This window comes from Centropristis striata, chromosome 10, assembly GCF_030273125.1.
Source record: "Centropristis striata isolate RG_2023a ecotype Rhode Island chromosome 10, C.striata_1.0, whole genome shotgun sequence".
Lineage (NCBI taxonomy): Eukaryota > Metazoa > Chordata > Actinopteri > Perciformes > Serranidae > Centropristis > Centropristis striata.
The window spans coordinates 37131316-37155995 of record NC_081526.1 but is presented as its reverse complement, the minus strand read 5'-3'; the positions used below and the strand labels follow the sequence as shown (position 1 = coordinate 37155995).

Below are 24680 nucleotides of genomic sequence, written 5' to 3'. Positions count from 1 at the left end.
TAAAAACGAAAATGTTGATAAAGTTTGACTCTCAGTCAGTCTTTACCAAGTCTGCATGTTTCGGCCCGTCTCTTTTGGGACTTCACACCTCTTTGAGCACCAAAGTTAAACCTTTTGATGTTGTTATCAGCCTCAAACTGTTCAAATGGAGGCAGAACCTTCTGGAGCTCCAGATGACACAAGTTCACCTCTGAACGGCGAGGGATGGGACGAGGCGATGATACGTGACAGCCATCAGTCAGACAGTCAGGGACGTGTTAGTGAAGACGGCAGAGACACGATGTCCTCCGATGACTCTGGGAATGATTCTGAAAGCTGTCGGACTCCAACGGACGATGAGAAGAGTTTCAGTCCATCCGACAGCTGCACAGATCTCTGCTCCGTCTGTAACCATCAACACTCGTCTCATGTGTCAGATGGAGAGACGTTTCAGATCTGTCTGTCCGATGAAGAGAGTCCGTCCTGTCAGCAGCAGCAGGTAGCTCTGCGTCCGTCACCAGCAGACACGTCACGGCTGCTCCGGCATCTTTTTGGCCACTTTCACCTCTTTTTTCCACTTTGGTTGCCACTTCTCTTTCTTGCACCTTTGGCACTTTTTTCCTGAACACTCATCTGATTTGGTTGTTGTATTTCTTGCACGTCAAACAGATTTGCATGTGTCGTCTTTCTCACTCCAAACCCGTCACATCCGGACTCCAGAACCTGCTGAATGTTCAGGCCGTCTGACAGACTTCTGCACCTGGTTCACTTGGTTAGGGTTTGGAAAATATAGGTATGTTTTTTATGGTTTGGTGCTGTGTTTTTTGGCTCCATCCATCGTCCCTCCACGGACTTTCACACTCTTCATTCCACACATCCTGCAGCAGTCCTAATATTTAACATCCACATGTGACGAGTTGGGAGTGAGAACCATGTCTTAAACATTTATGTGAGTACATTTACATGTTCATGATGTAGTTTATTTTAACCTAAGGACAGAGTTTCTGCTTCCTGTCAGTGTCCAGACAACAGGATAAAGTTTCAGTAAGCAGGAGAGGAGTTTCCTCACAGAGATACATACGTGTACATGTACTCACTCAGGTTCAGTCTTCACAGAAACAGGAAGGTCTTGACGGGGAAAATACTGATGCAATCACTCATTCCAAGCTTTATTTACACAGTTCCTCTCATGTATTTCTGAGGGATCAGGCTGTGCCAAACAAGAACCCAGTAAAATGAAATAAAACATGTACAGATATAGATCTGAGGCCATGCTGAATATTTCTGATCGTTTTCAAATCCAAATTGAGTTAATTTGTATGGAGTTTATTACTGAAACGAGATGAGGAGAAATCCAGATTGTCCCCGTCCCCCGTCCTGTCTCTGTCCCCTGTCCTGCCATGGATGTCCTGAGATCTATGTGCTGGTTGTGTCTCCAGGCTGAGGGAGGGAAACGAGCCGGCGCCGTGGCCACAGTGCTGGCTGCCGTCGACCTCGCTCGTGTCCGTCAGCCTGTGGAAGAGGAAGAAATGAGAGCACAGGCTGGGCAAATGCTTATCACTGCTCAGGAGTTTACACCTGAACCAACCCAGCTGCCGTTTCAGGTCAGCTGGCGCCAAGAAACGACAACATGCCAAGAGATTTGACCAGTTTAGTCAGCGTTTAAAGTGTTCCTGAGATCTGAGACGTTCAAGAAGTTCTTTTATTGAGGATCTTTCAGTTCTTATACTGTTCATTTGGTTTTATGTCACATAAAAACAATAACGACTCCCAGACTCATGTAAATATTATATAATATATATAATATTAATGATCAAAACATAAGTCAAATAATGTTTTGTCCAGTGCTTTGAGGTAATCACTCTGAAGTCTAAAAGGACAAATCTCTTGATGAGCATGTCATTGTCTGCAGCACTCACAAACTTTTCGTTTCTATAAATCCTTCCTGAGGTTGTAACTGAACTCTGTTGGTCACACAGATTCAGACAGCGACAGAAACCTCCGGTCCCGCCCCGTCCCCAGTGCCACAGTTCACAGTTTCTAAAGTTTCTGTCCCAAAACACTCCGAGTTTAGCTCAGAGGTAAGAGCGGCACCGCCGGGCAAGCAGTGAAATAACCCATCAACTTCTCTTCTAACATAGACTCAACCAAACATCCAGATTATTTTTAACTGTTTTAAGATCAGCCTTTAACACTTGTGTACCACTTGTCCTAAGGGTAAAAAACTTCACTAAACCCCTAAAATAAAGCAGCTTGATTGCATTTTAAACCCTGTAATTCTTCACAAACTCTGTAACTATTTAGGTTTTTCCTCTTCACAGTGCAGAAAGAGTTTAATCAGTGGAATCCCTTCGTTTTTATTACAACACACTTGTCATAATTGTTTTCTTTACTAAAGTATTGGTTTATTTTAGTACCCCTAAGACAAGATTTGTACCCTGTTGGTGTTCAGCTTTCATGGAAATATGAACAAAGGCAAAGTTGAACTTTTTCTCATGTTGGGGTCATTGAATTTCACGATGAAAAAAATCATTAAGGGGGTTTCCTCTGCTGTTAAATATAGTAACAGGTTATTTTTTAACCCCTAAGACAACACAAGGGTTAAAACAACTGGTTAAAGCTAACATGCAGAGAGTCTCCATCTATGATGTAGAAAATAGAAGTACACCCCCGAGTCCAGACAGCAGGGACTGTAAATAAAACACAGTTTGATCTTTTGGGATATATTTTCAATTAAAAACTATACAAAGACAATGTATTTATTGTTCAAACCTGAACAACGGCTCCTACACGGTACACGTTTCAGTCCTGAACACAAAATAATTGTGTTCTATAATTATATGCTAACTCTTTACAGTTACTGTAGTTAGTTAGCAGCTAATGTTAGCAGCAAATGTTAGCCCAGCTGACATGTGAAGGTTTTTACTGCTTGCCTGAAATGCAAACTTGTTGATCACAGTGTAGAAGTAAAATAAACTCACTAAATCAATTCCTCTTTAACCTGTTTTTCTTCACCTCTTTAATCAATAAACAAACCGTCTTTATCTAAACTCCTTTAATCTCACTAACGTAGCGTAGCTCCTCGCTATGCTAACCTTTAACACAAACGGCCTCGTTTCCCTCCTGACGCTGACCTGTTCCTCCTCTGTGGGCCGGTCAGGTTTCCATCGCCGGCTCGGCCATCGCGGCCCTGCAGAAAGAGTTCTCTACGTCGTCCTACGGAACGACTCGAAAGATCATCAAGCCCGTCAAGTCTCCCAGTCCCGCTCGCTCAACAGCGGAGACCAGAGAGATGATGGAGTCTGTCCCACCGCCGTTCAAAGACTTCTCTGAGAAATATCATGTGGGCGCTGAATTACAGCAGGGGGTGGTGCTCACAGGGGGCGGAGCTTATGAGCACTGGGCAGCCCAGGTTGGTAATCTGGTGTAGTGGACAAGAAAACCTGACGGATACGTTCTGTAACAAAGCAGCAGCAAAGAGTCTGAAGCAACACATCAAGTGATGACTCTTCATATTTTAATGAGGTCTCTCTTTAGGGGAGGTTAGGTTCCTTCTGATTGGATCACAGCACCGTCCCAAACCAAACTGCCTAAGTTAAATCATGTTGTGTTTCTGTGGGAGAGAAAGAAAACATCTTCTTGATCTTCAGTCTTAGTTTTTTAGGAGTCAGGTTTTCTTGATTTTGTGTGAACATCCAGGTGATAATCCCTCTAACAAGTCTTGAAATGCTCATCAATGCTTCTGACCACCTCATCCTCACCTCTTCAGCCCATCAGCCTCCATCTCTCTGTGTTTCATCTTTTCTCTGTGTGTTCCATCTCAGCAGCCAGTTAAAAGTCTTGTCCAGTTCTCTGTTGTGTCCCTGTCTTGGATTTAGAAGTATTTTTCTGTTTAATTAAAGAGCTAACATGTGTGACTGTCAGCAGGTGGTGGAGGCAGCAGCCGTGCCGTCTGCAGGCGGCGCCGTGCTCCCGGCTACGCTGGTGTCGGTGAGTCGATTCCTCCTCCTTATAACCACTGAATGTAGTAATCACGTCTCTGTGGGAAATTACAATCTCTAAAACTGTCGTTGTCTGTCTTCAGGGCTTGAAGAACACAAACGTGACGGAGGGCGAGTCGGTGACGCTGGAGTGCCAGATCAGCGGTCACCCCACGCCTGTCATCATGTGGTTCAGGGAGGACTACAAGATCGAGAGCTCCATCGACTTCCAGATCAGCTACGAGAATGGGATTGCCCAGCTGGTTATCCGCGAGGCGTTCGCTGAGGACAGCGGGCGCTTCACCTGCACCGCCACCAATGAGGCGGGAACCGTCAGCACCTCCTGCTACCTGCTCGTCCAGGGTCAGTACAGGAAGATCCCCAATGAATAAAACATCAACTGGTCTGAGTTTTATCCCTCAAATAGTTGTCAATGTCCCTTTGAATATGCACTTACCTCTTGAGATCATTCCCCCTGTGACTCTGCTGACTTCACATTAAATTAAATCCTCCTCTGGGACGACTGCTCCATCGGGAAGACTAACTCTGTCTTCTCTTCCAGTGTCTGAGGACATTGAGAGCAGAGAGGAGGTAGCTGTCGTCACCGAACATGTTGAAACTGCTGAGAAAATGTGAGTCCATCAAGCTTCTTCAAAGTTTGCACGATAAATAGATTTGATGCAGGATGATAAACACTTTCACTGAGCAGTCCTTCACCAATCATGTTTCCATCTCTCTTCCACATTAAACTGCTGGTTGTCCAGTGAAATCTAACTTCAGCTGACAGTAGAAGTAGCTCTGTTCCCGTGCTGCAGGATTAAAGTATTGAAATATAGTGTAGAAGGTTAAAACATGATGCTTACACTTTTTGGCAAGAAAAGAAAACTTTCTGTGTTTCTGTGTTTTATTTTTAAACTGTCCAAAACAGCTGGTGGTCCAGCTTGTCCTGTTGATCCTAAAGAGAAGTTTGTATTTTCAGAGTAACCGTTGAAGCCAAAGAGGAAACCGTGGTAGCCGAGGCAGAAGCCGCTGCCGCCGCTGCTCCCTTCTTCATCAGAAAGCCAAGTGTGCAGAAGCTGGTGGAAGGAGGGAGTGTGGTGTTTGAGTGTCAGGTTGGGGGAAGCCCCAAACCACACATTATCTGGAAGAAGAGCGGCGTACCGCTCACTACTGGATACAGGTAAAACTACTACTTTATTTAAGAAGATTCTAAACTGATCTGATCAGAGTCATTTCATATTGATTGACTATTGTTCTAGATAACACAGCTGCAGAGCACATTTATTTAAAGTTGTTTCAATCAGAGTTATTAACATGCTCTTCACCTCCACTGTCCATCAGATACAAAGTTGCCTACAAGAAGGAGACAGGAGAATGCAAACTGGAGATCTCCATGACCTTCGCTGACGACGCCGGAGAATACTCCGTATTTATCAAGAACCAGCTGGGAGAAGCCTCAGCCTCCGCCAGCCTGCTGGAAGAAGGTACGTAAAGATCTCAGTATGATAGGAGAGACTTCCTGCTGTCAGGAAGTGTTAAACTTTATATCTTTGCTCTGCTCACAGAGGAATATGAAGCCTACATGAAAACACAAGAAGCAACCTTTAAGACTGAAGTGACAGCGATGGTGCAGGAGCCCAAAGTGGGAGATGTTCCTCCTGTTGTTGTGACAACCATGGAGCAGATGACCACCACCACCATTATTTCTGGACAGGTGGGTCAGAGGGTCTCCTTTAAAGATGCTACCACCTCTCTGAGCATCAGGTCACTTTGAGTTCATAAAGTTCACAGGTGTAAAGAGGAACAGGTACAATGTTGAATGTTTTTTCTATTCTTAACCTGGATTATTGGGTCTTTTCCAATATTTAACCATCATCAAACAGTGGTTGGATGATTATTGATTGACAGCTGTTCAGTGCCCGTCATGTGTACATTTCTTTAAACGTCTCATCTCGTCTGCAGGAGTTCCATCTCTCTGCCCTGGAGCTGAGGATCATTCAGGAGATTGAACTCCGCATTATGAAGATTACCTACAAAGAGATTGTGACGGAGGACGGCGAGCTGATGGTGACGGCTGACCCTGCCGAGGCTGTGCAGCCCTCCTTCGACACTCCCGTCAAGAACTACAGGATAATGGACGGGATGGGCGTCACGTTCCACTGCAAGATGGCTGGAATGCCACTCCCCAAGGTACTGAACCTTTCAGATCTTATGAAAAGCTCACAGTCATGTCCAGAGTGGTCTCACAAGAACATTTTGCCTTGTCTCAGATTGCTTGGTACAAAGACGGCCAGCGCATCAGGGCTGGAGACCGTTACCAGATAGAGGTTCTTCAGGACGGGCGAGCCAGCCTGCGCCTGCCCACAGTGACGGCGGAAGACGAGGGCGTGTACACTGCCTTCGCCTGCAACATGAAAGGAAACAGCGTCAGCTCTGGGAAGCTCTATGTGGAGCCCAGAGCTGGCACACCTCAGAGATACACCCCACAGCCGGCCATGCAGAGGATCAGGTGAGCTCACACTCAGAGGACAAGTCAATACTTCTAAAGACAGAACTTTGATGTATTAACAGCTCTGCCTCCTCCTCAGGTCCCAGTCTCCTCGCTCTCTGAGCCGCTCACCTGGACGCTCTTCCAGCCGATCACCCGGACGCTCTCCGGCTCGTCGCCTCGATGAGACGGACGAGGCTCAGCTGGAAAGACTTTACAAGCCTGTGTTTGTCATGAAGCCTTCCTCCTGTAAATGCTCAGAGGGGCAGACAGCCCGGTTCGACCTGAAGGTGGTCGGCAGGCCCATGCCCGACACATACTGGTTCCACAACGGTGAGTGACAAATGATCCACTCTGTGTTTCCTTGAATTCTTGAAGAAAACTTTTCTTGCATGCCTGCATAGAAGTAAATGAGAGCCACATTTACCAACGTTAAAACTATCAAGTCTCTTCCCAAACAAGTTTTCTTCAAGAATTCAAGCTTACACTGGTCAAGTAGCTGATATACAACCTGTCATTCATCTTGTTAATGAGGAAGATTTATTGGCCTCATAATAACCAAATGTGTCCTTGGCTTCAGGACAACAAGTGGTCAGCGACTACACCCACAAGATCGTGGTGAAGGAGGACGGGACCCAGTCCCTGATCATCGTTCCGGCGCTGCCTCAGGACTCCGGAGAGTGGACCGTTGTGGCTCAGAACAGAGCTGGACGCTCGTCCATGTCCGTCACTCTCACTGTTGATGGTAAGACTACAGCTCACCTTACACAGAGCCAGGCCGGGTCCAAAGATCAGATGCCTTTTCTTTTGGATGCGGGAAACAAACCCGACTGGATAACGTGTTTTATTAGACTGCTGTAGTGTGTAAACTTTCATTCATTGAATCGTGTTTCTTGTACAATTTACAGAATTAGTTCTCTGAGTGTAACTATAATATCCCTGATTGAATCCATATTGAATGGAATCTACTCAGATGTTGATTTGTTTTGGGAAATCAGTGCTCAAGATTGAATTTATTTTCTTTCTCTTTCAGCCAAGGAGACGTTGGTGCGCCCCCAGTTCACTGAGAAGCTGAGGAACATCAGCGTGAAGCAAGGAACTCTGGTTGAACTGGCTGTCAGAGCCATCGGAAACCCTCTGCCGGACATCGTCTGGTTGAAGAACAGCGATATTATAACACCACACAAGCACCCACACATCAGGTATTTGTTATAATATCCAGTATTAATAAAGTGGCTCCTTGTCATCCAAACAGTAAACTCACACCTTCTTTATATCAATGAACAGAAAAGTGAGCCAGAGAGGCATCTAATGTTAATCTGAAAATGTAACGATTCATATAATTTTCTTTTTAATGAAGTAATTTGATGATTTTATTCTGAGGCCAGTCCAGTACCAGTTCGAAAGTATTCTTCAAAGTTTGTGTTGTAGTAAAAACTAAAATGTTGAAGCTTTTCTGACCTAACAAATCCATCCTTCAGCGTCGAAGGAACCAGAGGAGAGGCCAAATTCCAGATCCCCTCAGCAGCCGGCTCAGACAGCGCCTGGTACACTGCTACAGCCATCAATAAGGCCGGCAGAGACACCACTCGCTGCAGAGTCAATGTTGAGGTAGACTATGTTGAACCAGAACCAGAGAGGAAGCTGGTAATCCCCAAAGGAACCTACAAGGCCAAGGACATTGCCGCTCCAGAGGTAGAGCCCCTTCACATGCGATACGGACAGGAGCAGTGGGAGGAGGGCGATCTCTACGACAAGGAGAAGCAGCAGAAACCACAGTTCAAGAAGAAGCTGACCTCTGTGCGCATGAAGCGATTTGGTCCAGCTCACTTTGAGTGCAGGCTAACCCCCATCGGTGACCCCACCATGGTCGTGGAGTGGCTGCATGACGGCAAACCCCTGGACGCTGCCAACAGGCTGCGCATGGTCAACGAATTTGGCTACTGCAGTCTCGACTATGAAGTCGCTTATGCCAGAGACAGCGGTGTCATCACCTGCAGAGCCACAAACAAGTTCGGAGTGGACCAGACCTCGGCCACCCTGGTGGTCAAGGACGAGAAGGGCCTTGTGGAGGAAACGCAGCTTCCTGAAGGCAGGAAGGGAGTACAAAGAATGGACGAGATGGAACGCCTGGCTCATGAGGGAGGGCCCTATGGAGTCACCGCCGACGAGGCAACTGAGAAAATGAAGCCTGAGATTGTCCTTCTTCCTGAACCAGCCAGTGTGCTGGAAGGAGACACGGCCCGATTCCGCTGCAGAGTCACCGGTTATCCATCACCCAAGGTCAACTGGTACCTCAATGGACAGCTTATCCGCAAAAGCAAGAGATACAGGCTCCGTTATGATGGCATTTACTACCTAGAGATCATTGAAATTAAATCCTATGATTCAGGGGAGGTCAAAGTGATCGCAGACAACATCGTGGGCTCAGCTGAGCACACTGTGAAGCTGGAGATCCAACTGAAGGAGGACTTCAGGACTCACCTGCGTCGCGCCCCTGAGGGTAAAGCAGCCGAGGCTGCAGCCGAACCTGGAAAGGTCCAGTTTGAGGTGGTGAAGGCTGAGAAACCTGGCGAGGACTCTCAGCTGAAAGAGGTGGTCACACTGAAGAAGGCCCAGAGGATAGTCCACGAGAAATCCACGGAGGAGTCCGAGGAGCTGAGGGGCAAGTTCAAGCGCAGGACAGAGGAAGGGTACTACGAGTCCATCACCGCTGTGGAGCTCAAGTCCCGCAGGAGGGACGAGTCCTATGAGGATCTGCTGAAGAAGACAAAGGAAGAGCTGCTTCACCATGCCAAGCAGAAGGAGGAGGCAGAGAAGAAGAAAGAGGAGGAGCGCCGCAAGCTTACAGCTAAACCTCTGGCACCGCAGAGGGTCAAGCTCTCCGCCAGCATGGAAGCTCCCAAGATCCTGGAGCGCATCACAAGCCAGACAGTGGCTCAGGGCGATGAGGTCAAGTTCAGAGTCAGAGTTGTCGGCAGACCTGAACCTGAGTGCCAGTGGTTCAGGAACGGTGTTCAGCTGGAGAAGTCGGAGCGTATCTCCTGGTTCTGGCCCGAGGATCACGTGTGTGAGCTGGTGATCAGAGACGTCCGAGCTGAGGACTCGGCCAGCATCATGGTCAAAGCTTCCAGCAAAGCCGGAGAGACTTCCAGCCACGCCTTCCTGCTGGTGCAAGGTAACACAGCTCTGAACCTTCTACACTCACAATACAATACTGTGGTGGTTTTTCTCCTTTTTTTTAACAAAGGCTTTGTTGTTCTTTTTGCAGCCAAGCAAGTCATCACCTTCACACAGAAGCTGGAGGACGTCAACTCTAAAGAGAAGGACACCATGGCTACCTTTGAGTGTGAAACCAACGAGCCTTTCGTTAAGGTCAGGTGGCTAAAGAATAATGTGGAGATCTTCTCCGGAGACAAATACAGGATGCACTCCGACAGAAAGGTCCACTTCCTGTCTGTGTTGGTGATTGGAATGAGAGACGATGCAGACTTCACCTGCGAGGTGATCGACGAGGACGTCAGGACGACTTCCCATCTTAATGTCGAAGGTGAGCCGGCAAACTAATTAACACACAGTCATGCAGGAATTGTCACAAAATCTTGTTGGGTTGGAACAACTTCAAGTGCATAATTACCTTTCCCTAAAAGCTGCAGTCACTAACTGAGTTTTGTGGTAAACAGGAGCCCCGCTGGAGGTGCTGAAGCAGCTGGAGAGCACAGAAGTTCCTGAGACATACTCCGGAGAGTTTGAGTGTGTCGTGTCCCGTGAAGATGCTGAAGGCAGCTGGTTCTTTGGAGAAAGGATGCTCTCTCCCAGCAGCAAATATGTCATGACCTCCCGCCGTGGAAGACACACCCTGTCCGTCAAAGACGTGAAGAAGGAGGACCAGGGGAAATATACCTTCAAAGTGGGCGAGTTCAAGTCCAGCGCCTCGCTGAAGATGAAACGTGAGTTATCAAAGTTCCAGTTTAAAGCCTGTCAAGGAAAAACATTTTGACACTACCACATCTGTGTCAGTGAAATAATAAAAGTACAGTATGAGGATGTGGAAATATCCTTGACAATTAATTAAAGGCCAATATTTAATAAGTGATAATAAGAGTAAAGCACCTTGATTTGTAAAATCATCTGATCAGGGGAATTCAGGGGGAAAATAAACCTAATCTGACTTATATTGTGGTTGTATCTAGTTTGACACGTTTGTCTGGATATTTCAGTGCGCCCGGTGACCCTGATCCAGCCTCTGACGGACCTGACTGTCTGCGAGGGTGATATTGCTCAGCTGGAGGTCAAGTTCTCGCAGGAGAACGTTGAAGGAAACTGGATGAAGAGCGGAAAGCAGATCACGGCTTCCAACCGTGTGCACATCGTCATCGACAAACAGATCCACAAACTCCTGATCGAAGACACCAACAAGGATGACTTTGGGATGTACTCCTTCGAGGTTCCCGCTCAGGGGATCTCAACCACTGCCAAGCTCGTCATTCAGAGTAAGACGCCGAAAACATCATGTTTTTCTAAAGATCTTATTTCTCCAAAATAAATGTTAACTAAAGTTTTTATGTCGTGTCGCAGCAATCGGCATCTTGAACCCGCTGAAGGACATGAGCGCCGTGGAGGGCACCAAAGCCGTCCTGGAGGCCAAGATCTCCGCTCAGGACGTCAGTTCCGTCAAGTGGTACCACAACGACAAACTGCTGACGCCCAGCGAGCGCGTGCAGGCCGTGCCCAAGGGCGCCAAGCAGCGCCTGGTCTTCAACAGGACCTACGCCTCCGATGAGGGGCAGTACAAACTGGTGGTCGGCCGCGCCGACACCAGCTGCAGGTTCTCTGTTCAGAGTGAGTCAGTCACACACACACACACACACACACACACACACACACACACACACACACACACACACACACACACATGATATTTGATGATGATATTTAATGATGAAAAAAAGGGAAATTATAAGACATTTAAAACACATCAAAGAGGAGAGATCTTATATTTATTATTATATGAAGTAACATTTGAGAATGTATTATGAAATTAAACAGGCTAGATTTAACCAAGTAAAATTAGTTTATGATTGAAATGTAGATCAAATTACAGTCATGGACAAATTATTAGACCACCCTTGTTTTCTCCTTGCTTTCTTGTTCATCTAATGCCTGATAACAACAAAAATAGCTGATAAGAGTTTCATTTAAGAGCTGATATCTAGACATTTTCCATGGCTTTCTTGATAATGATTTTGGTTATTATCAAGAAAACCATGGAAAATGTCTAGATATCAGCTCTGAAATTAAACTCTTATCAGCTATTGTTGTTGTTATCATTATATTTGTATTATATCATTATATCCTCCATTTGACCTTTAGTTGTACCAGCCATTAAAATTAACAAGAAATTGAAGAAAACAATGTGGTCTAATAATGTTTTCCATGACTGTAAATCAAATAAAAAAAGAATTAAACAAAACAAGTTGTCAATAGATTTGTTCTGTTTGATTTCATAATAAAGACAAAGGAAACAGTTCCACCTGCTGGACGCTCTGATAAATACAGTCAATGGGCCTCATGCAACAACTTTCTCTTCTCTCACTTGAGAATTAATTATGAATTATAAGTAATACAGGGGTTTTCAGACTATTATACAATAAGTTAGTGAAGCACTGCACATGAGGACCAGCTGAGGTCACTCAAACTAATGAGAAAATTCAAAATAAATGTAATGTAAAAAAATGTAAATTGGTAAAAATTGGTAAAATTCTGCGAGCTGCTGAATCTGCTGCTGAATCTGCTCCTGATGATTAATGGTTAATGATCTTTTAGATTTAGAGTTTTCCGTTCATCATTGTGAATATTAAGACAACTCATTGATCATGATAATTTTCCGTCTCTCAGCTGTCCAGATCGTGAAACCGATGAAGGACAAGGAGTGCTCCGAGTCTGAGAACGTCACGTTTGAAGTGGAGGTTTCTCACACGGGCATCGACGCCTTCTGGACCTTCAAGAGGCAGCCAATCAAAGCTGGCGCCAAGTACAAGATGGAGTCCAAGAACAAGCGCCACACGCTGACCGTCATGAACGCCATGAAGGACGAAGACGGCGAGTACATGTTCGCTGCCGGCGAGAAGATGTGCAACGCCTTGCTCACCGTCTCAGGTAAGATTTATTCTATCCATCTCAGAGATGGTTTCCATCACATTTAAGGTAAAACATGCAGGATCCTAACTGGAAACGTCTCCTGCCACCAGGTGGCGCCATCAAGAAGCCGCTGCGCGACCTGGTGGTGGCCGACTCGCAGACCTCCGTGCTGGAGTGTGAAGTGGCCAACCCGTCCGCCGAGGGCCGGTGGCTGAAGGATGGCCACGCCGTGGACTTCAACGAGAATACAATCAGCGAGGTGGACGGCGCTGTCAGGCGCCTCGTCATCGTCATCACCAAGGCATCAGACGTCGGAGAGTACACCTACCAGGTCGCCACCTCCAAGACCTCGGCCACACTAAAGGTGGAGGGTAGGTCCAGGTTTTCTTTTCTTTCTGCTGAACAGCACATGAAGTGAAATATGAAATTATATATAAGGTTTTGAAAGTTAGATCAACATTAAATCTTGTGACATTAAATCTGAGGACTGAACAAACAAATTAATTTCCATCTGCAATAGACACTGAGAATCTTCTGCTCAGTGTCGCTCTGGGGCACCAGACTCCATTGAGAAACATCGTTTCAACAGCAGTGTTCTTATGTTCTTGCAGACAGACCTGACAAAGCATCAATTCAGACTTTTTCCACATCAGCATCATGCTGTAGCTATTTCAGCATCCTTTAGATCCATTTATTCACATTAAATCACAGATACATCTTGTTGTTTAGCTTCAGACTGATGTGTTAGTGCTGAACCAGCACTCAAAATTATAAAATTCTAATTGAGATTTACCTGATTCTATATCTGTACATATTGATCTAAAGCTGGATATACAAAAATGTTTGTTTCCGCAGCTGTGAAGATCAAGAAGACCCTGAAGAATCTGAACGTGGTCGAGACTCAGGAGGGCATCTTCAGCCTGGAGCTGACCCACGAGGATGTGAGGGGAGCACAGTGGATCAAGAACGGCATTGAGATCCAGCCAAGCGATAAATTTGAGATCACTATTGAAGGCACAGTCCACACCCTGAAAATCAAGAACTGCACCACGCAGGACGAGTCGGTTTACTCTTTCAAACTGGGGAAACTGTCTGCAAACGCCAGGCTGAACGTTGAAAGTAAATATTCACTGATTTTAACACAATAACTCACAGTAACACAACAACAGTAACACTGTAAAACATTTTCCCCGCAGCCATCAAGATCCTGAAGAAGCCTAAGGATGTGACATCACTGCTGGGCGCGACCGCCGTGTTCGAGGTCGGCATCTCCGAGGACAACGTCCCCGTGAAGTGGCTGTTCAACAAGGTGGAGCTAAAGCAGAGCGAGCACTACAGGATGCTCTCTGAGAAGAAGACACACAAACTGATCGTCCAGGACGTGGACGCCAGCAAAGAGGGAGAGTACACGGCGGTGGTTGGACACCTGCAGTGCAGCGCACGCCTCTACGTCGAGTGTAAGTGTTGATTGAGACTAATGCACATTTAGATTTACTGAAGAATCCATCTTAAAAGAATATTCATATTTGGATAAAATGTATGGAGACCTAATATCTTCTGTCTCCTGCAGCGCTGCGAGTCACCAAACCTCTGAAGAGCGTGCAGATCCCGGAGACGCAGGTCGCCACGTTTGAGTGTGAAGTTTCTCACTTCAACGTGCCGTCCACGTGGCTGAAAGACGGCGTGGAAATCGAGATGAGCGAGAAGTTCAGGATCGTGGTCCAGGGAAAGCTGCACCAGCTGAAGATCATGAACACCAGCAGGGACGACTCTGCAGAGTACACCTTTGTCTGCGGGAACGACCGCGTCTCCGCTACGCTCACCGTCAACCGTAAGCTCTATACCTTTACTAATGTTGCATTATTTCTCCTCAGTATTCACACAGTTCATATATAAAAGATTTGGTGCATTCAACGTCTGCTGTGTTGTTTTCCAGCCATCCTCATCTCCACCATGCTGCAGAACCTGAATGCTCAGGAGAAAGACCAGGTCACCTTCGAGGTCAACGTCAACTATGAGGGAATCTCATACAAGTGGCTGAAGAATGGCGTGGAGATCCGGTCGACGGACAGATGCCAGGCTCGCTGCAAACAGTTCACTCACACTCTGAGCATCAGGAACGTTCACTTCGGAGATAGCGCCGACTACACCTTCATGGCCGGCTCCGCCCTCACCACAGCTAAACTCTATGTGGAGGGTAAGACTTACAGATGTTTCTGATTCAAACAGCTGCTGGAGGCTCCAGTTTGATTACGTGTTCGTCTCTAACCATCTTTATCAGAGCAAACAGTAGAAATATTACAACTACCGCAACAACAGTTTTTCTATGATTTTTTTATTTTTAAAACGTGACTGAAAGAGGCTACAAACTGGTCTGAGCCGGCATTAATTCTTTGTGATTTCAGCCCCTTTTGATTAATTTCCCCTTTTATTATTTTGCACTGCAGCCCGCGTAGTGGAATTCACCAAACACCTGAAGGACCTGAAGATCACAGAGAAGAAGAGAGCGACGTTTGAGTGTGAAGTTTCTGAGCCGAACGTGCAGGTGATGTGGATGAAGGACGGTCAGGAGCTGGAGATGTCCGACAGGTGCGACTCTTTCACTAACTGTCGAGGAAACTAATTCATAAATAGATATCAGATTTCTAAATTGCGTTCTGTTTTTTCTGCAGTTATAAAATGACCTCGGATAAGTTTGTGCATCGCCTGGTTCTGCCGTCAGTCCGCCTGTCTGACGCCGGAGAGTTCACCGCTGTGGCTGGGTCCAGCATGTCCAAGGCCAACCTGAGAGTGGAGGGGCGGGACATCAGGATCTCTGAGCCGGCCAGCAGGGACGTCACTGTGAGTTCATCTGTGCACATGTTTTAACCACAACTACACACAATTAACAAGAGCTAAATATGTGATGCTTTACTTCAGTGTTCATTAGTTTATGTGGTAGAACATCTGTCATTTCTTTTAAAAGTTTGCTATCATCAAAGAGATAAAAAAAACTGAAAATAAAATGTTCTGTCCTGTCCAGTATGTGTACAAGTTTAGAACACAGTTTTCCTTATTCAGTCTATTTGTCTGCACTCGCAGGTTGTGGAGAAACAGAGAGCGACCTTCGAGTACGAGGTGAGCGAGGACGACGTGGAGGGTCGCTGGATGAGGAACGGCGTGGAGATCCAGTTCTCAGTGGAGGAGAGGTTCAACTACGCAACCATCAGGAAGCTGCACCGTCTCACCATCTCCGAGACGTACCGCAGCGACGCTGGAGAGTACACCTTCTTAGCCGGCAGGAACCGGAGCACCATGAACCTCCATGTCAGATGTAAGAGGCGCCGTCACTGTGGTCATTTATCTGTGCTAATCTAATATGATTACAAACTGTTGAATTTCGTCTAGTCCGTATCTTCTTCGCTATTTGCATTTAGTTGAACAAATGTAATCATTTCACACTGTAGAAATCAACTTTTTGTCTGATAATGAAACACTTTAATGTCTTTTATCCATCTCCTCTCCCGTCTCCAGTGCCGGAGCCTCCTCAGATCGTCAGTCCGATGCAGCCCCAGACCGCCATGTCCGGGCGCTCGGTCCGCTTTTCGGTGGCGGCGAGCGGCCTCCCTCCGCCACAGGTGACCTGGTACAAAGACTCCCAGGCTCTGTCCGTCAGCTACAAGTGCAAGTTCCTCCACGACGGAGACGACCACGCGCTGCTGCTGCTCGAGGTCTTCCCCGAGGACGCCGCCGTCTACAGCTTTGAGGCCAAGAACGACTACGGAGAGGCAACGAGTTCCGCCAACCTCACCGTGGAAGGTACGCGCTATTACATTTATCACAACAAGGTGTCAACATAATGAGATCTCTTTTTGTAGTCACTGATTATGCTTTTGTCACCTCGTCTGTGTTTCAGTTCCTGAGGTGGTCGAAGCGGCTCGGGTGTCTGCTCCGACCCTCATTGCTCCCATGCGGGATGTCCTGATCACAGAGGGACACCCCACCCGGTTCCAGTGCACCGTCTCTGGGGAAGGTAGTTGCCGCCGCTCGCCTTGTTTAAAAAATAAATACATACAAAGTGCAGTAATAAAACCCAGCCTGTGAAAAAACTGTGTCTCCAGATCTGCAGGTTTCATGGTTCTTTGGCGACAGAGAGATCAGACAGTCAGATGTCTTCAGGATGTCTCATTATGGAGACACCTGCCAGTTGGACATTTCCAGAGTTCTCCTGAGCCATGAAGGAGAGTACTCATGTGTCGCCACAAACTCTGCAGGAATGGTCACGTGCGCTGCCACTTTGAATATTGACGGTGAGTGAATCAGACGTTCAGCTCAAACTGTCGCTGTCGGACCGCCGCTCGAGCTTCAGTAGATCCCCTCTGTGAGCATGTTCCTACCTAGGAAGCTCTGATTCTCATGTGCTGGTTTCAGCTCAGGTCCTTCATGAATTAGAGCATCCTGTCCTGTAACCACATACTCTCCAGACTGAGTCTGAGTCTCATCCTACCCTTCAAACACCAGACTTCACAGCCCTGCTTCACACTCATCTGTCAGATATAAAATTAAGCATGCATTTGCATAAAAACACCTTTTGTGAAGCCGACAGAAAGTTGCATGGTTCCTCAGAGGGAAGTGGCAGGTTTCAGGTGTGTGTTCAGGTCACTGCTGCTGGTCGCACAAACACGTTCCCTGTATTCTCCAGAGTTGCAGGATGAAATGAAATCAGCTCCTTCAGAAGGAGTTTTAGCTTAGCTTAGCACAAACACTGGAAGAAACTTAAGTTGGAAAATTTTCATTTGTACACATAATCTAAACTAACTGTCCATGCTACACCATGAAACTGGGCAGGTCATTGAACCGAAGACTTGATGCTAATATCAAGCTAACAAACACTGGTGACACTTTAACAAGTAATCAAGTAGAAACACTCAGAGTCATTACAGAAGAAAGATATCAGTTGAATCTCCACAAGGTGTTTAACTTAACTTAGCACAAACACTAGAAACAAGCAGAAACTGCTAGCTGCAAGCTAATATGCGTTTTTAGGCCGCCTCTTTATGAGAAAATATTCTGGCCGTTCGGAACTATTTGAATCACTTCCCCGGTCCTCAAACCATGACACAAGTTAGTAACGAGGTGAAGTTTAATCTGATACTGTTTAGCCTAACTTAGCACAAACACAAACACACAGGTTTTGGAAACTACTAGCCTAGCATAGCATAGCTTAGTCCAGAGAGGGAACCGGACTCTGAAAGAGACAGAAAACAAGACTTTTTCTGTTCATAAAGCTCACTTTGCAACATTATTGATATGCATGGTTCACTTTTAAAGATTGAATTAGTTTGTCTTATTTATATTCATAAACTCTTTGTGCAACCAGCTGTTCCTTTATACCTTTAGAGGGTCTTTAATGTTTTCATGTTAATAAGTTGACAGATGAGCATCTGTCCTCACAGTGATGCTGGGACATGTTGCATGTCTGTCCAATCAGCAGCGTCTTCATCCTGAGACAGTCTGTTTCAGAGGAATGCAGCATGGTCACAACAGCTGAACTCTGAAGATCTAGCTTCCTCGAGCACGGACATAATGCCTAACTGTTAGAGTCAAGCTTGCATGATTGACAGCGGAAACTGTCCACTCCCTCACTGATCGTGATCCTCAGCGCTCCACTCCGGCTGAGCTCTTGGCAAACAAGCTGTGACACAAGTAACCTGAAGAAGTCTCCAGAATGATGTGTTGACCTAATTCTTCTACTCTTTCTTACTGCCCAGATAAAAAAGCCTTAGCTAGTGTGTGGAGCACTGGGGCCGAGAGTTTCAGCTCTCTGTCTGCGGGACAAACGGCCCACAGCGTTGAGTTTACTCAGATGGTCTCTGAGAGTTCCTCCGTGTCTTGGAGGACAGTTGAGATTCAGATGGAGAGCATGATGAGCTCTGAGAGCAGCTTTGATATCAAACTCTCAGCCAGCCCCAAATTGCTGATGGAAATGAGCGACATCCAGGTGAAAAGCGGCGAGATGGCTGAGTTCAGCTGCTCGTTCGACGGGCAGCCCTTTACCGGGGTCATATGGGATCATAACGGCCAGAGTCTGCTGGAAACGGAGCGGGTAAAGAGCTCTCAGACTGGGGGGCTGTTGTCCCTGGTCATACAGGGTGTTGGTGTGGCGGATCAGGGTGTGTACTGCTGCACCGCCACCAACCAACACGGACAGAACAGCTCCTCCGCCCAGCTCACTGTTGAAGGTGGTTAATCTTTCTTTTTTATCATCTGGTCCATCCAACCCCCCCACCGCTCCTCCTGCTGCGTCCCCTCCTCAGTATTTAATATCTCCTCTCAGCCTGTAACCGTTAGGATGTAATAGAGTAACACGCTCTGTAGTTTATTCTCTCCCTGCTTTGCCTAACTAACCTCATCCATCCATCCGACTAACCCCTTTAGTGTTATAGCCTTATACACTCTGACCCCTAATGACTCTCCCTAACTTTATTCTCACCCAGCTAAAGAAGCAAATCTCAAAGCAGAAACCCCAATCCCTACCGATTCTGTGCGTAAAGTGTCTCAGACAGACAGGGAGACCACTAGAGATCTCCCTGACCAAGACAAGCAGGAGGCGCTGGAGAAGCCAGGACCATCGCCACCTCACAGCCTCCTCAGCCACCTGTACTTCCCTGACGTCCTGCCTCAAAGTCTCTCCTGCTGCCCCGAGTTCCTGATCAAACTGCCCCCGCAGCTGCCAGTCAGGAGCAAAGATGGCAGCTCCTTGTATTGCGTTATGAAGGGGGTCCCCGCTCCATTTGTCATTTGGCTTTACAAGCGGTTCAATGTTGAGGATTCTGTGTCTTACTCTCTGAAACGTGACGGCCCCCTGTGCTGTGTGAATGTTAACAATGTGGGGCCCGGACAAGGGGGCTCTTACATTTGCAAAAACTCAGCTGGGGATGCTGAGTGCAGCACAGTGATGAAAGGTTGGCATCTGCATGCTTTGGTCCTTCTGCTCGCTCACTGCTTTCCCACACAGCCAGCAGAGGCACACTTCTTCACACGGTGACACCAATTCTTCTACAGGTTTAACCACTGTGTCCTGCTTTATTGACTAAAATATGGACAGAGAGACAGACACTCATATCACTGAGCATTTTCTCAGAAAGCCAGAGGTGCTGCACACTAAAGAGCAAAAGGCAGCATGCAAGAATTTCAGAAAACAATGGGATAATATGGATGCACGAGCTGTCACTGATTCTAACAGTCTTGCACCATATGAATCTATGTGCAGTTTTGAGAGTGGTGTTAATCTGTCCACGTCTGTGTCTTTACAGTAACTGCAGTGGAGCAGGAACCTATGACTCACGTCCAGGAGGAGATGAAAGGTAAACACTGTCTCCTGTCAACAGGGACGTCTTTATGTCTCAACAAAGACGTTTTTTATTTTTTATTGTTCTGACTTTGTCTTCCGGTTGCGCTGGTAAGAAATGTAATTCATTTTATGTTTCATGCTCTTATGCTTTCCAAAGTATGCAATATTTCAGTAAATCTATCAACTGAAACTGTCAATCATTCAAAAACAGGAGTAATTAATTGAACAATTTGCTGCGATTAATTGCATTATTTCATCTTAAGGCTGTATCTCATAATTTATATTTGTCTGTCTGATCGAGTGTTATTTCCTGACGAGATATCACAACATGTAGTTTCATATGATTAATGAACCTGAGCCCTCTACAGATAAATACACTCATGGAGCTGATGATGAGACTCTTCTTTATATGGCTGTACTGCCAAGAACTTTTATTTTATGTTAGTTACTGTCATATTTTTAACACGTTAAATATTTCAAAGGTGTCATCCCGTGACCACATTATGTGTGTTAACATGTGAATTACATGTAGTAATGAAATCGTAAACCCTGTTTCTGTTTGGTGTAAGGTATGATTTTATGTTTTAACTACCGAAATTCCAAAAGTAGTGCTTTGGAAAATGGATAGTAATAATATAAAGAAGTTTTAGTAAATTGGCTAAAACTTACCTGTTCAGACATTTTGTTTTCAGTGCAGCTGATGGTTATGTGCTCGGAGTGTGTGTCTCACTTTATTTTAAACTGTGATCATTTCACTCAGCCTTCTCTAGCACCACCGTCACAGTGGATGAAGAAACCCAGGAGTCGTACTGCAGCGGTCTAAAGTTACCAGAGAAAACCAGAACACTTGAACTTAAGCCAGAGTCCAAACGTTTCTCTAGCACTTTGCAGAAGAAAAAAGAAAAGCCGGTTTTCCTCAGCGAACTGTCTCCAGCAGTCACGACTGTCGGAGAAACTGCTCGGTTCACCGTCACGGTGTCCGGTTTCCCTAAACCCTCCATCCTGTGGTGCCACAATGGGCAGACTATAACCAGCTCCTCTGTGTACACGTTGGTTCACGAGCGAGATGAGTACAGCTTGGTCATTAACAAGGTTCAGAGGGAGTATGAAGGAGAGTACTCCTGTACTGTCAGCAACAGGTTTGGACAGGCCACTTGCACTTCTTATTTGCATGTTCAGGTAAAGGAGCCACCAGCTGGTAGAGCCCCAGAGTTCACTGAGACTCTGGAGTCTCTGCAGCTGTGTGAAGGGGGTCAGGCTGTCTTCAGGTACAGCGTGAGCGGAGATCCTCTCCCTGAGGTTCAGTGGCTCAAAGGCAGCTTACACATTCAGCCTAGTGGGTTCTGTATCATTGTGAGCAACCCAGACGGATCAGGCTTCATGAATATTAAAAGTGTCAGACAAGAGCACAGTGGCGTGTACACCTGTAAGGCCTCCAACCAGCATGGGGAAGCCTCATGTTCTGCTGAGCTGCTGGTGTTCAGGGAGAAAGTTCAGGAGGAGCACACGTTAGTTATGAAGACAAAAGGTTTGAAAATATCCATGGCCGAACAAACCACAGAGTCCAGATTATACCAGAAGAGAACTCTCTCTGATCAGATGATTTACACCATCAGCACTGAAGATCGGCAGATTATTCCCAGTGAGGAGGTGGGGACGCTCAGAGAGCTTGATATCTCTGCTGCCACTCTTCACCGAGAGCAGCTCACCCACCAGGCTGCAGTGCTGCAGGCTCATGAGATACAGGAGAGGGTTTCTGTGACTCCCACTCATCCTCCTCATGTCTCCGCCGTCCCTGTGAAACAGCTTCACATGGCGACTTTCTTATCTTCGGTCCAGGAGAGGCAGAAGATCACCGAGCAGCACTCTGAGCGGATCCTCAGCCCCGAGATCGTAGAACTCGAGTTAGCCAAAGAGCAACGTTCCAAACTCATGTCGGCCACTTCCAGAGAGGTCCTCCCGCTCGGCTTGGTGCGAGCCGAGGCCCTGATGGAGCGGCCCCTGGAGCACGGGGAGCCTTTGAATGAACCCAGGCAGCTTGTTAGCAGTCACCAAGTAGAGTCAGCTCTGCCCATCCTTGATGAAAGTTCAGCCATCACTCACAGGCCAGAGGAAGAGAAGAGTTTCAGAGTCACAGAGGGGGTGAAGATCTTATACTCTGCTCAGTCTACAGGGCAGCTCCCGATCACAGAAAGACACTGCGAGCCTCTCCAGGCTTTAGATGCCGCCGTTAAACCCCTGATTGAGAAAGAGCAATCTAAGTCAGTGGTAGCACCAGTTAGTGAAGCTAGAGTGGCTTTATCCAAGGAGCAGACATTTGAAATACACAGACCAGAGCAGGAGAGTATCACCCCGCGCAAAGATGTGCTCCACAAGTTGGCTATAACTACTGAGGAGAGGTACGAACTCCGAGCTGAACAGGCAGGACAGATGGCAGGTATAGCATCGTCTGTGAGTCTGCAGCCTCAGAGGGAGGGAGAACGGCTCCTGAAACTGCAGGTCATCAGCCATCAGGATGTTTTACAGTCTGAGGGCAGGTTTAGCAGTGAACAGCCCATTGCAGAGCAGGCAGACTCCAGGAAGAGTCCGACTCTGTTGCATTCGGTGAGTCACGAAGACCAAAGAACAACGGTCTGTGAGGCGACTTCAGAGTTCTCAACAAAGACTGACTCCACATCTGTTGAGCCTAAGAAAGAGTCGCCGCCAACAAAATACCTCCAGTCAATTGAATCCTTATCAGTTTTACCGAAGGAGGGGATTCTTACTGTCACTAAACCTGAACAGCACACGGCAACACAGAAACAGGAAAAGACTAGAAGGCACGCAGCAACTTCAGAGGAGAGAAGGGAGATCACTGCAGATTATCACACAGATCTGGACGTGTCGGTGAGCGGAGTTCAGTCACAGCTTCGGACCGAGCCTCGGCCTCCGAGCATCCTCACTGTCTCCTCCCGGCCGCTGCAGCTGCCAAAGGAGATGCCCTTCACTGCTAATGTGAAGCATCAGCGAGCACTAGTCCAGAAAGAGGACTACTGGAATATCATGCATTCTTTGAATGTTACAGACACTCACAGCCTGGAGGAGGGTCACACCAGCAGCATCACAACTGATGACAAATTTAAACCTGAGGCAAAAATTGAGCCTAAGATTCCCAAAAAAACTGTTTTTATAGAGGAGAAAGCAGTTGCCACTGAGAGCTGTACGATCTTAGAAGCCGCTGAGCAGGATTTTGCAGTCCAGATCCAGGAGGGTCAGTCGGTCCGTCAGTCGGTGCTGCTGGAGGAAAAGCAGGTGATTATGGGAGAGAAGTCCAGTAAGATACATAGATCTGAGGGCTCGACTGTCAGCATCGTCACGCAGCCGAGAAGCGTTCTGCTCATACACGAGTCTCAGGACACTTTCACTCTACCTAAAGAACTCAACTTTGTCATTCAGATTCCCAAAACATCGAGTGTGAATATACGCCGACAGCTCAGAGAGTGTCTCCAGTCGGCCGTGGCCAGCGATCAGCCGGTGTTACTGGCGGATGTGGTTGGACGGTTAGAGACAGTGGAGGTACAGGAGGTGAAGGTGCAGAGAGAGCCCAAACAAGCCACATCTACATACTTGATCACAACACCAGGAGCCCCAATGGAGATCACGCTGTCTTTTGAAGGGGAATACCCTCAGACAGCTGACCTCAGGGCTGAGCTCCAGGTAGCTCTGCATGCTCTGGTTTTCCAAGAGCAACAGAGTCTGACATCAGAGCAGCCGGGCACCATGCAGATAGACCAGCCTCAGAAAGCCCTGGTCAGCTCAGCGCGCTCCAGAGAGGTGTTGTCCTCTGTGGTGGACACCAAGGTGGTTGCAGAGAGTGCAGTAGGGTTCCCTCCCGCTGTTTCTCAGTCTGCAGCCATCAGAACTGAAGCCAGGGCTTCTTTCCAAAGTGCAACAGTTCAGAATCGTTCTGAGATCCATGAGTCCAGGCAGGTCAGGTCAGAGAGGGACACCGCTGCTGCTGAGCAGACTACCACAGTGGCTGTTGGTCAGGTTACTGTCCAACAACAAGTGGGCGTTTTAGTCCACAGAGAAACCAGAGAGGAGTTTCTGTCAGAGGCGATCATGATCAGTGAGTCCTCCGACAGCCTGGTAGATTATCCCGTGGTCGTCGATTCTCTGGAAGATGTTTATGCTGAGGAAAACGGCAAGGCTAGTTTTACTGCCACCATAAAGTACGTCACCAAAGTTAACTGGTTCTTTAACGGCCAATTGGTGAAATCTGGAAAAGAGTTCAAGTGTTCCAAAGACCACGACACACACACACTAGTTATCAACAGAGTTGTGAAGTCGAAGCATCAAGGAGAATATGTCTGTGAGGCTGAGAATGAAGCCGGCAGGACAACAACATCTTCCAGACTCACTGTGGTCCCAAGAGGTTTGATGATGGGCAATTCTTTGATATCATCATCAACTAATTTCACACATTGGTCAATTTCCAATTCTGTTGTCTGCAAACCTCAAACACAACTCAAAACTTGGGACAGAATTTATTATTTGAATTCCCACAAAGTCTTCTCTGGGTAATTTTAATGAGAAATGAAGACTGGGTGTTTGAGGTTTTTGAGCAGACAGCATTGACCTCCTAACTTTTCCTTTGCGTTCATCCTTTTCTTGACATGCATATCACCCTCATATCCCTCCTTTGTCCATCTGAGGAATCATAAACATCTATCATTTTGTCTTGCATGCTTTCTCTGCAGAATCCCTTTCATAACATCTT

At 46.8% G+C, this 24680-nt stretch overlaps 1 protein-coding gene across 1 annotated transcript in view; it reads left to right on the top strand.

The window, feature by feature from the left end:
* Positions 1 to 24680, top strand: part of LOC131978685 (titin-like) — a 164923-nt gene that overhangs the window by 5270 nt on the left and 134973 nt on the right. Inside the window, 36 exon segments of the mRNA XM_059342397.1 lie at positions 131 to 478; positions 1419 to 1583; positions 1959 to 2060; positions 3140 to 3391; positions 3907 to 3969; positions 4064 to 4322; positions 4522 to 4591; positions 4939 to 5139; positions 5301 to 5443; positions 5525 to 5673; positions 5922 to 6149; positions 6230 to 6468; positions 6548 to 6780; positions 7028 to 7192; positions 7481 to 7649; positions 7929 to 9625; positions 9719 to 9997; positions 10131 to 10397; positions 10668 to 10940; positions 11026 to 11289; positions 12346 to 12606; positions 12699 to 12959; positions 13444 to 13707; positions 13785 to 14045; positions 14159 to 14419; positions 14525 to 14785; positions 15036 to 15177; positions 15261 to 15429; positions 15670 to 15901; positions 16102 to 16386; positions 16484 to 16600; positions 16689 to 16892; positions 18348 to 18809; positions 19065 to 19532; positions 19884 to 19934; positions 20682 to 24335. Of these exon segments, the coding sequence (XP_059198380.1) occupies positions 131 to 478; positions 1419 to 1583; positions 1959 to 2060; positions 3140 to 3391; positions 3907 to 3969; positions 4064 to 4322; positions 4522 to 4591; positions 4939 to 5139; positions 5301 to 5443; positions 5525 to 5673; positions 5922 to 6149; positions 6230 to 6468; positions 6548 to 6780; positions 7028 to 7192; positions 7481 to 7649; positions 7929 to 9625; positions 9719 to 9997; positions 10131 to 10397; positions 10668 to 10940; positions 11026 to 11289; positions 12346 to 12606; positions 12699 to 12959; positions 13444 to 13707; positions 13785 to 14045; positions 14159 to 14419; positions 14525 to 14785; positions 15036 to 15177; positions 15261 to 15429; positions 15670 to 15901; positions 16102 to 16386; positions 16484 to 16600; positions 16689 to 16892; positions 18348 to 18809; positions 19065 to 19532; positions 19884 to 19934; positions 20682 to 24335 (12919 nt within the window).